Here is a 13,882-nt window from a genome sequence, read left to right on the forward strand (position 1 = left end):
CAATGATGCTGAAAGTGAAGGAGATGCCGAGCAGGTTGTGAAGTGCGTGCGCGTCGGCTTGTGCGCCGCAGTGCGCGCCACCACCACCACCACCACCACCACACTGCTTACAACGCCTGCATCTCTTTTTTCTTATCTTTGTATCGCCTGCTCCGTGCTGCGCACGCACTGCCTTCTACTTTCTGCTACGTGAGGTCTCTCTCTCTCTCTCTCGCTTCCGTGTCTGCTTCATCACAGGAGTATTCGCGCTGACGCCCACGCAGTGCAAATTGCCGACCGTAACTCTCTTACCTTCTCTCTTGTTCCCGTACCCGGTTTTCGCCCGCAGAAGCCATGAGGAGAACGCTTTTGGGTACTGTGCAGAGGATGGGTCGAAGTGGATGCAGTACCCTGCCGGTCACTTGCTCACGGAAGACTGAGCGCAGAGCCACGTATTCCTGCCTTTCCGTGCGTGAGCGGTGAGCGTCGGTGCCTCGTCCGGCAGGTGAATTTCAACCGCCGCTTCTGCCCTTTTTTCCGCTCTACTCGTTCTGCGTCAAGCGTGAGTGTGCCTGCGCGCGGCGCCTCTGCGATTCTGCCCGAGTGCCTTGCTCTCTCTCTGACCACCTTGTGCCCTCTCCGCCGGTGCACATGGGGGAACCGGCGCCTGCATGGTGTGTGCTCCCCTGCGCCGTGGCGGCATGCCGACCAGCCTTTCCGGCGAGGGTGTCCACCGTGGCAGCCGAAGGCACTAACGTGAGTACAAGTGGTGAAGAGGTAGAATACACACGTGCCCTCACGCAGGCGCCGCGTCGTCTTCGTGTCTTCTGTGTTTTTCTTTCCGTGTCCGCTCTCGCTCTCTCTTCGCGCATTTCATACCTTCATCAGTATCTTCTTTGTTTTCTTGCGGCTTCGAATTCGTGTCACCGCCCTGCCACAGCCCGCCTTTGCGTCCTCTAGCCATCATGTGTGCAGCGGTACTCCGTAAGAGCTCTCCGAGTGCATTCTAGTATGCCAGCGGAGAGGAGTGCTTTCTTCTATGTGCTCTGTTTTCCAGTGTGTCTACTCGACCACCATCAAACCAGCAGACCATGCGCACATGCCCAGCCACAGCTCACCTGCCCCTGCGGGGCACCGCCGCTACATCCCTGTTGCGTAGCGCGAGCTGTGTGTGGTCGAATCGGGCCATGCGTCGTACCGTCTCTTCCCGTGCCGGTGAGGGCCCTGTGAGACCCGGCACTCGGCCTGTACGCCATGCGTGTTGCTGCGCCAGCCCATGCCGCGGCATGCCGTAACGCGGTGTGGCGGCTCGCCGCGTTGGAGTGTGCATGGCGCGGTGGCGCCACTCGGGCTACTCTAGTCACGCCCCCGGCATCTGCGCCTCATCGGCCCAGGCGGTGGGATGCAGGGGATGCCGCGCATCTCGCACACATGCACTGCTGGGCTGCTTGGCACGCATCTCTTCTCAGCTTCTCCCGTCCATCGCCCTTGCTCCTCTGACCTCTGCATGCTTTGCTTAGATGCGGTACGCCGTGCCAGCGGAGTAGCCGGCAGTGCACCATGCGCACTGCATCTTGCCACTGCCAGCCACGCGTCGCTGCAGCAATGCAGAGGACGGACAGGCGCGCGTGCGGAGCTGGGCGAGGATGGCCTCCTGTCGTCTCGTGAGCCCGACACCCTCGTTGCCTGGTGCGGGACGGCTGCCGCCATGTAGCTGGCGCGATATGTAGTGAGCCGGTACACGCGTGATCGCGGGCGCGAGTCTCTTCGGCACAGCGCCAGCCCAGGCCTCTCCGTCGGCAACAAGAGTCCGCAGCCGTGCCCGGCGGTAGGGTGCCCGCAACTGGCTCGCTTTACTGTCAACGCACCTGATGACGTGGGATATCCAAGTGCGTCGTGGCGCAAGGGCTCGCTCACCCACTCTCTGTGGGGGAGTGCCGTGGTGCCCCCGCGATCCCTGCACATGCCGGTCCGCCTCTGTTGGCCAGAGGGTCGGGTGCCCTCGAGGTGGGGAGGTCAGTGAGATTCATCGCTGGTGGTGTTGGTGGTGCTTCGGAGCGAGCTGCGACAGTGCACACACGCTTGTGCCATCCATGTGATGGGCGAAGTGTCCGCGTGACTCGAGCGTATCCGACCCCCGCCCCTCACTGCCTGCTGATGGTGAGGAGACTGCACCACCGGTGAAGATGCACGAGTCGGCGGCCGGCATGATGGAGGGAGTGCCTGCGCGGCGGCCTGCGGAGGTGCGGGGTGGTGGGTAGGCTGTGAAACCATGAGCGTGCTCAGCTGACGGAGCCGGTGCACTACTGTGCTGGCGTGCCTACGACTTCTTGGCTCCACGCGATGTGGGGTTTCTGTCTGGGTGGATGTCATGGAGTTGATTGTAGGGCAGGTGGGCGAATGGAGGCGTGACGAGAGAGCGTGCGGGGCCCCCAGGAGATGATTGTACTTTGGGATAGTCATAAGGCACTCGTGCGATGGATGGCGTATCGCGGGGCTGAGAGAGGTCGCGTTCTCCGGTTTCTTGTGTATGTCGAGTGTCCGGCGAGACCCATGATTGGTTGCAGTGGAAGATCAATGGTCTTGCGCGATGAGCAGCGCCGCTGCTGAGCATCGTATGTGGAGTAGGATGGAGAGCGGCGCAAAGGAGGGTCAACGTGTTACTTGCGTGTATGTCGGCGGCGGACGGCCTCCAGTGTCGGCGTCTCTCCTCTGCTCAGTGACGGTGCTGTAGGGCTTGACCGTCTTCCTTAGCGAAAGTGTTGGCTAGGGTTTCGAGCGCCAGAGAGCATTGCCGGCGCTACCGATGCCGGGGCCTTCTTGCGGCATCCCTGGAGAGCCCTGTCCTCTCAATCTTTCTCTGGCGAGCTGCAGTGGTAGATGTGGGCTGTGCGCATCCTTGCGTTGGATGTGCGTGGAGTTGAGTGACAGAAAGGTGTCGCTACAAAGCGGGAGGGTTTTTGTAGTGGGTCTACTGTTTAGTGTGTCGCTGTGTGCGCCACCCCCTCCCTCTTACGGAACGTTCACTTCGTTGATGGCCACATCGCCGCGGGTAGCGCCCCGTTGCTTTTCGCACCACTTCTGTGGGTGTGTGTGCCGCCGGTGGTCTTCCTCACCCTCTGGATTGGCGGAAGAGTGCCGGGAAGTCAAACCCGTTCAGCGCTCCTCCAGGTGGTAGTATTCCGGTGGTATCTCTGCTGTGTCGGAGGTTCCTAGAGGCAGTATCCGCGATCGTGTTGTATGTCGGTAGTGCAGTGCCGCGAAAACTGCCAAGCTTGATGCAGATGAGCGCGTCCCGCGCTCTCACACGCGTGCCGTGGAAGGGGTGCTCTTCACTCAAGAAATACCCCTCACGCCCACTCGTGCTTGTCTGATGGCCGCCGCCCCGCACCCTCTCCCTCTCGTCAGCTCTTTTCGCTGCAGTCGTCCAGTGTGCCACACGCACCTACACCGCACCGTGGTGTTGTCTGAGATCGAATTCGCTGTCTGTGGCTTTCTTCTCCGCTGCGATCATGCCATCACTGTCGCCGAAGCCACGCACGCATCGTTGACGCGAAGCTCTGCCGTTGTTTCACAACTCGTCCCCACCCCTCCCATCGCCTTCATCTCCGTAACGCCGCACTAAGTAGCCAGTCGACTTTCTTGACTGCATCGAGACGCGCCGCTCGTGAGGATTCCCTGTTGCCGCTCAAGGGGTTTCTGTTTCCCTCCTGTGCGCTGCTGTATCGCCAAGGAGCCGAATTCGCCGTGCCATGATGACTGCTCCGACCGTGCCGGTGGCGTTGGTAACAGGCGCCGCGAAGCGTCTTGGCAGCGGCATCGCTGAGGCACTCCACGCGGAGGGGTACGCTGTCTGCTTGCACTATCATCGATCTGCTGCAGACGCGAACACGCTAGCCGCGACGCTCAACGCAAGGCGACCGAACAGCGCCATTACGGTGCAGGCGGACCTGAGCAACATCGCCAAAGCCTCGGTCGGCGGCACTGATGGCTCCGCACCTGTTACCCTGTTCAAGCGCTGTGGTGACTTGGTGGATGCGTGCTACACCCACTGGGGACGCTGCGACGTCCTCGTGAACAACGCCTCTTCCTTCTACCCCACGCCGCTGCTGAGGAAAGACGAGGATGGACACGAGTCCGGTGTCGGAGATAGGGAGGCGACGGAGGCGGCCACCGCTGACCTCTTCGGCTCCAACGCGATTGCGCCTTACTTCCTGATTAAGGCGTTTGCACAGCGCGTTGCGGACATCCCAGCCGAGCAGCGCGGCACCAACTACTCCATCGTCAACATGGTCGACGCCATGACGAACCAGCCTCTTCTCGGGTACACCATATATACCATGACCAAAGGCGCGTTGGAGGGGCTTACACGGTCTGCCGCGCTGGAGCTTGCACCGCTGCAGGTTCGAGTGAACGGCGTCGGTCCGGGTGTGTCGGTGCTCGCCGATGACATGCCCCCTGCTGAGCGGGAGGACTACTGCAGCAAGGTGCCGCTGTACCAGCGGGATTCCTCCGCCGCAGAGGTGAGCGACGTTGTTATCTTTCTGTGCTCCTCCAAGGCCAAGTACATCACCGGGGCCTGTGTCAAAGTTGATGGTGGGTACAGCCTGACCCGCGCCTGAGCGCAGCGGATGACAGCCACATCACCAGCGAATCCCGTGTCGGCGGAAGTAGCTCAACCTCTCTCGCGCGTGCGCGTTTTTGTGTGGGGACAGCGACGCGCACAATTAGGACCCCTCGTGCCCGCCCGCTCCCATCCCTCCCCCCGACCAGCCTCTTCCGCATCGCGCTGCGCTAACGCAGTCGAGGAAGGGGGAGGGGCGCACACATGGCAGGAAAAGCACCGGAGAAAGACGCTGACAGAGTGAAAGACGGAAACAAAGAAAAAAAAAAGAGGCCGAAAGGCCTGAGGACCGCCACGTGTATGCGTGAGGCGGCCCGGTGAAGCCGAGGCTGCGTGCCGACTTCCCCGGCAGGCCTATTTTCTTCCTCTTCCGTCATTGGTGTCTGACGCGGCCACGGCCGACAGCATTCAAGGACGAGTCACCTCTACGGGTAGTACGGTGGGGCAAGTACGCCCTTGGTCGCTTTGCTGGCTTGTCTGCCTTCTATCATCCTGTGTATCGCACGCCCACACCGCACATGTGTCGCTGTCGTAGCAGCATCAGGCTTTGCCCCTCTTCACCGTGCCGTTTACGGCCGTGACCTTCATTTGCCTCCACCTACTTTCTTTCTGTTCGAACGTGAATACCTCGCACCCTATATCGCCTCCATGTGGGCTGTCCAAGTCGACACAGGGCGGGACCAGCGCTCTCTGGCAACGTCTCCCAGCCCTACCCCCTCCGGTATCGTGCTTAGGCTCGTGGACCTTTGGAGCCGCGGCTTTCATCGCTGCCTCGCGAACAAGCACACACTCACACACATACGCACACAGAGACAGAGAGCAGCACATGCCCACCTCTGACGGCCTCGAACCACCCACACCGGCGGATCAGTCCGTGTTGCGCTTCGTGCGCACCCTCGATGTGTACCCCGTCGCGACCCCGCACAGGCCGCATGGCACCACAGTGCACCCTCGAGCAAACACCGGTGGGTCCGAAATGCCATGTGGGCATCGCACCTCTCCACAGCAGCCTGCGCATGCGCGGGGGCCGGGCTACAGTTTCGACTGTACTCGTACTCCCGCTGCGAATGGCAGAGCACCAGGTTGTTTTGCTGCTGCTGCTGGTACCTCCCCATCCACGCTGTCGTCTCTGCCAGAGGAGCCAGTGACAGAGGCTGCATATCGCCTAAGCCCACAGGAGGTGCAGCGTCGTGCGCAACAGGTGCTAACGGCGCAGGTATGCAGCATGCTGGAGGAGCGACTCCACGAACGCTTGCAGCAAGCCCGCGTCGCGCATGCACAGCGAAACGCGACACGCATCTCTCCACCCCCACCCGCGCCGGCACCGGTGCCTCCTCTTGACACCCACATGGCCAGCGCCTGGCCGAATAGTGCCTCTTCTGAAGCTGCTGACGGGGCTAGCGCTACACCTACCTCTGCTAAGTTGGAGCCACTCTCTGAGGAAGCCTCGCCATTCATTACCACGGGGATGTCGAGAAATGGAGGCGCTGCCGGCAGGGGTACCACGCATCCGGGCGCGACCGCCGTTGCATCTGCGGTGCACTCCCCGGCGGAGATGTCCACAATTGACGTGAACCCGTACTCGGCGGTGGAGCTGGTGCGAGTGCACCGCCTCAAGGGTGTGCCGAACCACAACCGTGGCCTCTTCGCCGGCTTGTCACGGCGCTACTTTACAACTCGCAGCGGGCACTACACGGTTGGCCGAGACGGCGAGGGACACCATCGCGTGCGCTCGGGTGTGTCTGGGTTTATGTGGGAAGCACAACGCCACTCCGGCACTGCCTCTTGCCCCCCGCCGCGGCTCACGATGCGGTCTCTCTGTGTAGACAGCCGAATCCTGTTCCAATGGACAGAAGGCGACTCTTCGTACGAGGTGCAGGAAGAGGACGAGTCCAGTGGTCAGCGCGATGACGGGATGGTGTTCTACAACGCCTCCGACATGGACGACGCTGCTCTCGGGCACGCGCTCAAAAGGTTGCTCGAGCGCACGTATGGCAAGAGAATGACAGCAGAGCAACGGGTAGAGGCGGCGAGGCGGCTGCGGGAGCGGCGTGAGGGGCAGCAGGGCACTAGTGGTAGATACCGTGTGAAGGGCAGGGGCAGTGATGGTATCCCGAACTCGTCCGCCGGTGGAGACGCCCTGACGGACGGCGGCGACTCCTTCATGGCCGGCGTGAACGACGGTTCATCTGATGTGGGTAAGACTGGACAGCAGCGACGGGCCCCAGCAGACAGACGCTTCCGCGGTGGGGCCGCCTCCTCAAACTCGAAGCGCGGTGTTTTCTTTCTACGGGACCTGTCGCCCATCGAATTCGTGGGTGACCACAGCCTGTTCCCGGTGGTGGACACGCCGATGCTCTCTGCGGGTGCCACGCCGCACAACCCCGACGACCCTCACCTCACCTTTGCAGCTCTTGGCCATCGCTACTCGGCATGCACCGAAGGAGGCAGTCTGCGACAAAGTGATGGCGGGGACCACCTGAACGGCACGCTCCTCGCCGCACTCTCTCTTTCCTCCCTGGGCCGCACCATGACCTCCGCTGAGGCGGAGGCGCACCGAACCAAGCGACATCTCCACGTTGCCTTTGAAAACTTGAGCACAAGGAGTAGGCCCGGGGGCGGTGACGGGCCTGCGGGGCTTATCGAGGTTAAGCGCAGTGGCTCTGGCACCGTCGGCGGCCGCCGCGCGTACGGATCTCTGTCTCTGCCAAGCTCGGGCGAGCAGCAGTGGCAGCTGAGCCACACTGCCTGCCTCTACACGAATGAAGAGACGGTCGTCGTTGACAAGCGGCTATCGGCCGTTGCAGGAGGGCCGAGAGACGGCGCACAGGACACATCCTCGGTCGTCCTTGGCGCAAGGGGTGACAACGGTGCAGCAGGTCGCTTTGGCAAGGTTGGCCGTTACACCGCAAGTAGAGCTGGCGAAGGAATTTCTTCGGCGACAGGGCAGGACACCGGCGAAGTGCTCACAGCAGAGGAGACGCAGCAGCGCATCTCGGCATCTCTCTCAGAAGCCTCCGCCTCTGCCACCATCACCTCACAAGACGACTCGAGGCTCTCCCTCAAGGACAACGGCGACAGCGGTAACCTCGAGGAGTTCCTCACACACTTCCCTGAGGAGGAGAACCATGTCCGCCTGCGTCGAGCCGCCAAGAATATCCTTGACGGCATGGAAGACATGTGGGACGAGGCCGATACTACCGGCAGCGCCTTCCTGTTGCCAAAATTCCTCAACCCAAATTTCCAGTTTCCGGGGCTTGACGTCATCAGCAGCTCCGATGGACTCGATGATGATAGCGGGCACGACGAGGGCTCAGCAGACGACGAGCACGAGTCGCTCACCGGCTTTGGCGTCAACGAGGCGGAGCTGAACGAGAAGTTTCGCATTGAAGCGGAGGAGGAGTGCGGCGATCTTGTGTCTCAGCGTGACGCGCTGCTGGCGGAAATCGAGGCTCAACGCCAGCTTCTGGACAACATGGGTGCGGATGTACACTACCTCTCCGTTGGACAGGCGCGCACCGGCATGACGGCGGAGCAGTACGCCATCATGCTCACCAGCGAGGTGAGCTGCTACGCCAAGTCGAATCAGCTTCGCCTGAACCGCACTCTGGAAGAGATGTCTGAGCAGCAGCAGAAGGATGGCGAGGCGGGGACCACTATTGAGCGCGCTGCGTACGGCTTTCTCGACCGCTTCGGGAAGGGACGAGCCACGACAGGGGACGTGGGCTGTCAAGTGTGTGACGCCGATCTGTGTTACGTCGACGCCGCTGTGCGTTCGACTGAGGAGCAGCTAGAAGACTTGTTCATGCATGAGAAGGCGCTGGTGAACGCTGTGCGACTCGCCACGGTGGCGGTAGCCAACATCATGACTTTTCACGCCTCGCTGGAGATGGAGTCGACATGCCACGAGTGCTTTTTCGTCTTCGACAAGCCGCGGACGCTCTGGCCGTGCGGGCACACCTTCTGCCTCCCTTGTCTCTCCAACATGTACAACCGCCGCGGAGAGCTCATCTGCTCGGAATGCGGGTCCGTCTGCGAGGTCGGCTACACCCCCAACATTTCTGTTGAGCTCATCGCCAACTACCAGACACTGTGCAAGCGCAGCGAACCCAACGAAGACTCCGAGCCTGATAGCTCACTGAACAAGGAGGGCAATACACAGACGGTTGAGGGTGTTCTCCGCAGTTTGCTGAACAACCTGCTCTCGGCCCAGAGCAGCTGGACCGCCATGCCCTCTGAACACTCTCCACTAAAGCTGGGCGTTGACGCATGAGGGAGACGTGTGCGCACCTCAGTATATATATATATATCTTCATGAGAGAAACACGCAGTCCGTGGCGCGTTCGATGTAAACTATTACGGACCGAGACGCGTACCGACACGGAGTGTAGCCGCCGGCGTGTCTCGGCACCTTTATGCAGTCCCCCCTCCCCCTTGGTCTCCTCTCTCTGGTGTTGTGCTGTCACGCTTGCCGCCTGTTCTGCGCCATCCGCTGCGAGGACGTGACAGACGTGCAGCCTAGGGCAGCGTAAACAAGAAGATAAGGCGGAGCGCCTCGTCCTCCATCTTTCCCTCACAGCAGTGCCTTCATCGCTGCGGTGCGCCTCGCGTCGTCGCTTCCATCGTTGTAACGGTCACCATCCACACGCGCTCGTCTTCGTAAATGGTCTTCTCGTCCCTCCGGGGCCTCTGCTCACTTCTCACTCTCGTATCCTTCTCTTCTCCCCCATGATGCCCAGCAGCGGCCAACGCACCACGTGTACATGTACGCACCCCCCGCAATCACGCAGAGGCGTCACAGCAGAAGGATCCCCCCATTCCCCGCCCGGCGAGAGGCATGAGCGGATCGACGTCGACAACAACAGCGGCGTCCGCCCCTCGCAATTGCATGCTGAACATTACAACGTTGACGTGACGCTTTTCTGTGTGCTCTTATGTGTGGCACTCGTGAGAGCAACACCCCCCCCTCCCCCGCTATCACGACCACTACCACTACTACCACTACCACCACCACCACCTCCTCACACTCCACCCTTCTGTCCTCCCCGCTCTTCTCCGCCTCACAACCACCGTGTAGCTCAGTCGTCATCGCCTTTTATCGTTTCTTCTCCGTTTCGTTATCGGTGCGGTTTCGTCCTCCACGCCACACCGTACTCGGGGCCACGGCGGTGCGCCTCCCCCTCCCCCTCCTTTGGCCCACGTCGTGTTCTTCCACCTTCCTTTTTTACCTGTCCACGTATGCGCTTCAAAGCGACCCTCAAGGACGCCAAGGGCCTGCTTGGTGTTCTGCAGGTGTGCCGCAGTATCCAACGCGACTGCATCGTGCGCCTGCAGTCAGAGCGCATCCGCTTCTTCTCGAACACGAACGCCGCAGATGGGGTGCAGGTGTGGATGCGATGCCAGTCGTCGTTTCTCTTCTCCGAGATGGTCTGCGACTCCGGCTACGATGAGCACTCCATCACGTGCGAGGTGCTCGACCTCGCACAGCTCATCCACATCGTAAAGCAGGCAGAGACGCGCGATCGATCTCACCAAGGGACCACCTCGCGTGTGCAGGTGCGGCTGGCCCGCAACGGGCGGTATCCATTGTGGCGGGTAGCCATGCAGGGACTCTCTGGTCAGCCAGACCTGAGCTTTGACGTTCCGCTGCGCATCCTCGGGGACCGCGAAATCCAAAGTCTGTCTCCGCCACCGCTAGAGAGGCAGCACCTGCAGATTCTGGTGCCAGACATGCTAGAGCTTACCACCTTTATTGACAAGCTGAAGAACACGGCAGCCGATAGCGTCACCTTTTCGGCGCGCGTGCTGATGCCGCCGACGCCGCGGCACGGCACAGAGGACGGCGAGGCCGAAGACGCCGATGATGGGGCGGGGGTGCGCCGGGGGGTGAAGCGGCCGCGCGACAAGGACACGCTACCACTGGCGAGCCTTCTCATCTACGCCGAGCACTTCATGGCGCGCTTCTCTCTCAAGTACGAGGCGGTCGAACTGGTGGAGCAGCCGGAGAGGGAAGACGATGATGACGGTGACGATGATGACGGCGGTGCCGTGGATGACGTTCGCGTGGCTACTGTCATGGTCGAGACGCGGAAGTTCGCGCGCTTCTTTTCGGCTGTGAAGGAGCTGGACCCGATGAAGATGTGCATGTACTTGGTGGACCACCGAGCACTCGTGCTTAGCGTGTTCGCAGTTGGGAACACCGCGATGGTGGCCTATATCCCCGCAAGAGCGTAGCGGGCTCCAGATACAGGAAGCTGGAAGAGTGCGAACATGCGCCTGCGTGCGTGCTTACCATCAAGGCGCGATGCAGACAAAGCGTGTCAGCGCCTCACTGCTGCTGCTTCCATTGTATCCTCCCCTCCTCTACACACGTCGAGAAACTGAATGGCGGCCCAAGTCCGTAACGGAGGGTGTCGAGGTGAGATGGAGATGCAGTGGAGCAGCCGCGCTGATGGAGACATCCTCTGCGAACGTGCACCGCAAAGGACACGCACGGCAGTCGACGCCCCCTCCCATCCCAACGATGGCAGCCCTCACTACTCGGGGAGAGCCCTCCAGCTGAAAGCACACAGACACCCATCCCTTCATAGTTGCGTCTGCTAAGTCATTCATCTTACGCCTCTTCAGCACCTCTTCCACCCTCGTCGCAGATGCTCGACACACACACACACACACAGATCATTGCCCGCGCCTTAAAAAAACCTCGAGCGGTCAGACACCGGTGTACGTATGTGCCCTTGTGGCCTCGTCATCTAGTGCGGGGTGGCTGATGCATCTGTATGGGCCCTCTCCTCGCTTCCGAATTCTCCTTGTCCTTCCCCCCTCCCCCCTCCCTAAAGAGGTGGGGCCGTGTCTTCGTGGGCTTGTCCGGGTCACAGCGCAGCCAGCTTTCCGCATTCACCGACCGCTGTCTTTTCTCGTCCCAGACACCCCCTCCAAATCCGCAACGCAGCGCCTCTCTGCACTGCGTTCTATGCGTCGCTTCACCTGCTGGCCATGGAATTTGCGCGCCGGTTCATGTGCGTCCGCAGCACTGCACAACGCAGCCGCGTGCTCTGGCCGCGCTAGTGATCCTAGCGAGCCTGCCCAACACACCAGAGACGGTGATGCCGGTGCGGAGGACGTCATCACCCCATGGGTGGTGACCGCCAAGGGCCCGCAGGGTATCAACTACGACCGGGTGCTGACCACATTTAAAGCGGAGCGTATGGACGACGGTGCGCGTCAGCACATGCGCGATGTCATGGCCAAGTGCCGCAAGCGGACCGTGACCACCACCCCATCCGCTAACGCCGAGGTCGTCGCGACCCCCGATTTGGCTACCGTGCCATCTGGAGATGCGGCACCGCAGGCCGCCGCGTCTCCTGCCATGCCGCAGCGGCAGCAGCCACCACCACTGGGGCTTCACCACTTCTTCAGCCGCGACATCGCCTTCTCACACCGCGATTTGCACAAGGCACTTGTGGATATCGAGGCTTCCATCAAAACAGGAGAGCGCTCTGTCTTCCTCTACACTGGCCGTGGCCCCAGCGCTGGCACCATGCACTTGGGCCATGTGCTGCCCTTCATGCTAACCAAGTACCTCCAAGACGTCTTTGACCTTCCGCTCGTTATACAAATCACAGATGACGAAAAGTTCCTCTTTCGCGACGTCCCCTTTGAGGGCGCGAAGGCGGATGAGCTCATCCGCAGCAACATCAAGGATATCATCGCCTTCGACTTCAGCCCGCGCCACACCTTCATATTCCGCAACACGCACTACATGGGCCACATGTACCCGACAGTGCTCCGTCTGCAGCGTAGCATGACAGGCAACGCAGTGAAGCACACGCTCGGCATCACAGACAACGATAACGTCGGCAAGCTCGCCTTTCCTGCCACCCAGGCTGCTCCGTGCTTCAGCACCGCTTTCCGTCGTGTTCTGCAGAACGGCGACAGGCCGATGCGGTGCCTGATTCCCTGCGCCATTGATCAGGACCCTTTCTTCGTTCTCACCCGCGCCGCCGCGCTGCGGCTGAAGCAGCTACCACCGGCCCTGCTTCACACCAAGTTCCTGCCGGCGCTCAAAGGCTTGGAACACAAGATGAGCAGCAGTGCAGAGGAGAACGGCGTCATTACCCTACATGACACAGATAAGCAGGTGCGTAAGAAGCTACGCCGCGCCTTCTCGGGCGGCTGCGCCACCCTAGAGCAGATGCAAGAGACGGGCGCCAACCTGGAGGTGGATGTGGCATACCAGTACCTGCGGTTCTTCTGCCCTGATGACACACTCTTCGCCGACGTGACGCAGCGCTACCGTAGCGGCACCCTGAATAGCGGAGAGGTGAAGGATCTGGCGGCGGATTGCATCATCCGTGAGGTGCTGCACAATTGGCGGGAGCGGCGTGCGACGGTGACGGACGATGACGTGATGGAGTTCTGCAGTATCCGCGACATTCTTCTCTGAGCCGTGTCCCACGGATGCCGGGGCGGGGGAGGGAGGGGGGCGTGGTGATGGTGAAGTCTGTCAGCGTCTGTGAATTTTGTTCGCCCCCCCCCTCCCCTTTGTGCCTCGTTCTGTGGCGGTGACCCCCCACCCAGTCCACTGATCCGGTACATGCACTTCTACGCGAGCACACACATATGCGCACATTGGCGGCGGCGAAGTGAGCAGCTATGCATGGGGAGAGGGGGGAGGGGCAAGAGCGCCAGAGGACCACAGGTGCATCTGGCGGGGGGGCGATAGAGCGTCGCGCCGCCTGGAGAGACAGAAACGCGAAGGGATCACAGAATCGTAAAAGGATGCGCAGGGCGAAAAGAGAGCAAGACGACGCGCAACGCGAGAGCACGGCCACGACAGCTCTCTGCCCTGGGCTGCTCTTGCGGACACAGGTGTGGGGCACATGCGCCCACGTCGGAGGCAACGCACTGAGAACTAAACAAAAAGGAAGAAAACATGTGTTCTGCGGCTGAGTTGAGGATTTGCAGTGCGCCACAGCCACCTCGCCAGCCTCAAGTGGGGTGCGCGGGGTTTGGCGAAAAGTCGGGAAGAGCGTCAAAGGTCGCTTCCATTACGTTTTGTCGCGGTCTGTTGTTTTATCTTTTGCGCTGCATTTGCAGTCGTGCGCGGTGTGCGTACATGCGGGCCAGGCCAACCACTGCCTGCCTGCCTCCCTCCCTCCTTGCACCAGCAACCCGTCGTTACTTTACACACACTCGCTCACCCTCGACAAGGAGCACTGCACACAGGAGGGATGGGCACTGCGAGTGGCTTGTAGGGCAATCGAGGTGCTGTGAAGG

At 61.2% G+C, this 13,882-nt stretch overlaps 5 protein-coding genes across 5 annotated transcripts in view; all 5 read left to right on the plus strand.

Annotated features, from left to right (window-relative positions):
- Window positions 1-41, plus strand: part of LMXM_23_0260 (putative argininosuccinate synthase) — a gene marked incomplete at both ends in the record, with an annotated part of 1,260 nt that extends 1,219 nt beyond the window's left edge. Inside the window, one exon of the mRNA XM_003875602.1 lies at window positions 1-41. This exon is cut by the window's left edge and continues 1,219 nt beyond it. Coding sequence (XP_003875651.1) covers window positions 1-41 — 41 coding nt within the window.
- Window positions 42-3,734: 3,693 nt separating this feature from the next.
- LMXM_23_0270 (pteridine reductase 1) lies at window positions 3,735-4,601 on the plus strand (the record flags this gene model as incomplete). Its single annotated transcript, XM_003875603.1, has 1 exon — window positions 3,735-4,601. One exon carries the CDS (start codon window positions 3,735-3,737, stop codon window positions 4,599-4,601), a length of 867 nt encoding a protein of 288 aa, XP_003875652.1.
- Window positions 4,602-5,579: 978 nt separating this feature from the next.
- Window positions 5,580-8,876, plus strand: LMXM_23_0280 (conserved hypothetical protein; the record flags this gene model as incomplete). The annotated part of the gene is made up of 1 exon (XM_003875604.1): window positions 5,580-8,876. One exon carries the CDS (start codon window positions 5,580-5,582, stop codon window positions 8,874-8,876), a length of 3,297 nt encoding a protein of 1,098 aa, XP_003875653.1.
- A 965-nt stretch (window positions 8,877-9,841) lies between these two features.
- Window positions 9,842-10,837, plus strand: LMXM_23_0290 (conserved hypothetical protein; the record flags this gene model as incomplete). Its single annotated transcript, XM_003875605.1, has 1 exon — window positions 9,842-10,837. One exon carries the CDS (start codon window positions 9,842-9,844, stop codon window positions 10,835-10,837), a length of 996 nt encoding a protein of 331 aa, XP_003875654.1.
- Window positions 10,838-11,810: 973 nt separating this feature from the next.
- LMXM_23_0300 (putative tryptophanyl-tRNA synthetase) lies at window positions 11,811-13,049 on the plus strand (the record flags this gene model as incomplete). The annotated part of the gene is made up of 1 exon (XM_003875606.1): window positions 11,811-13,049. The coding sequence occupies one exon, from the start codon at window positions 11,811-11,813 to the stop codon at window positions 13,047-13,049; it is 1,239 nt and encodes a 412-aa protein (XP_003875655.1).
- Between the last annotated feature and the right edge of the window lie 833 nt (window positions 13,050-13,882).

This window comes from Leishmania mexicana, chromosome 23, assembly GCF_000234665.1.
Source record: "Leishmania mexicana MHOM/GT/2001/U1103 complete genome, chromosome 23".
In the NCBI taxonomy this organism is placed as follows: domain Eukaryota; phylum Euglenozoa; class Kinetoplastea; order Trypanosomatida; family Trypanosomatidae; genus Leishmania; species Leishmania mexicana.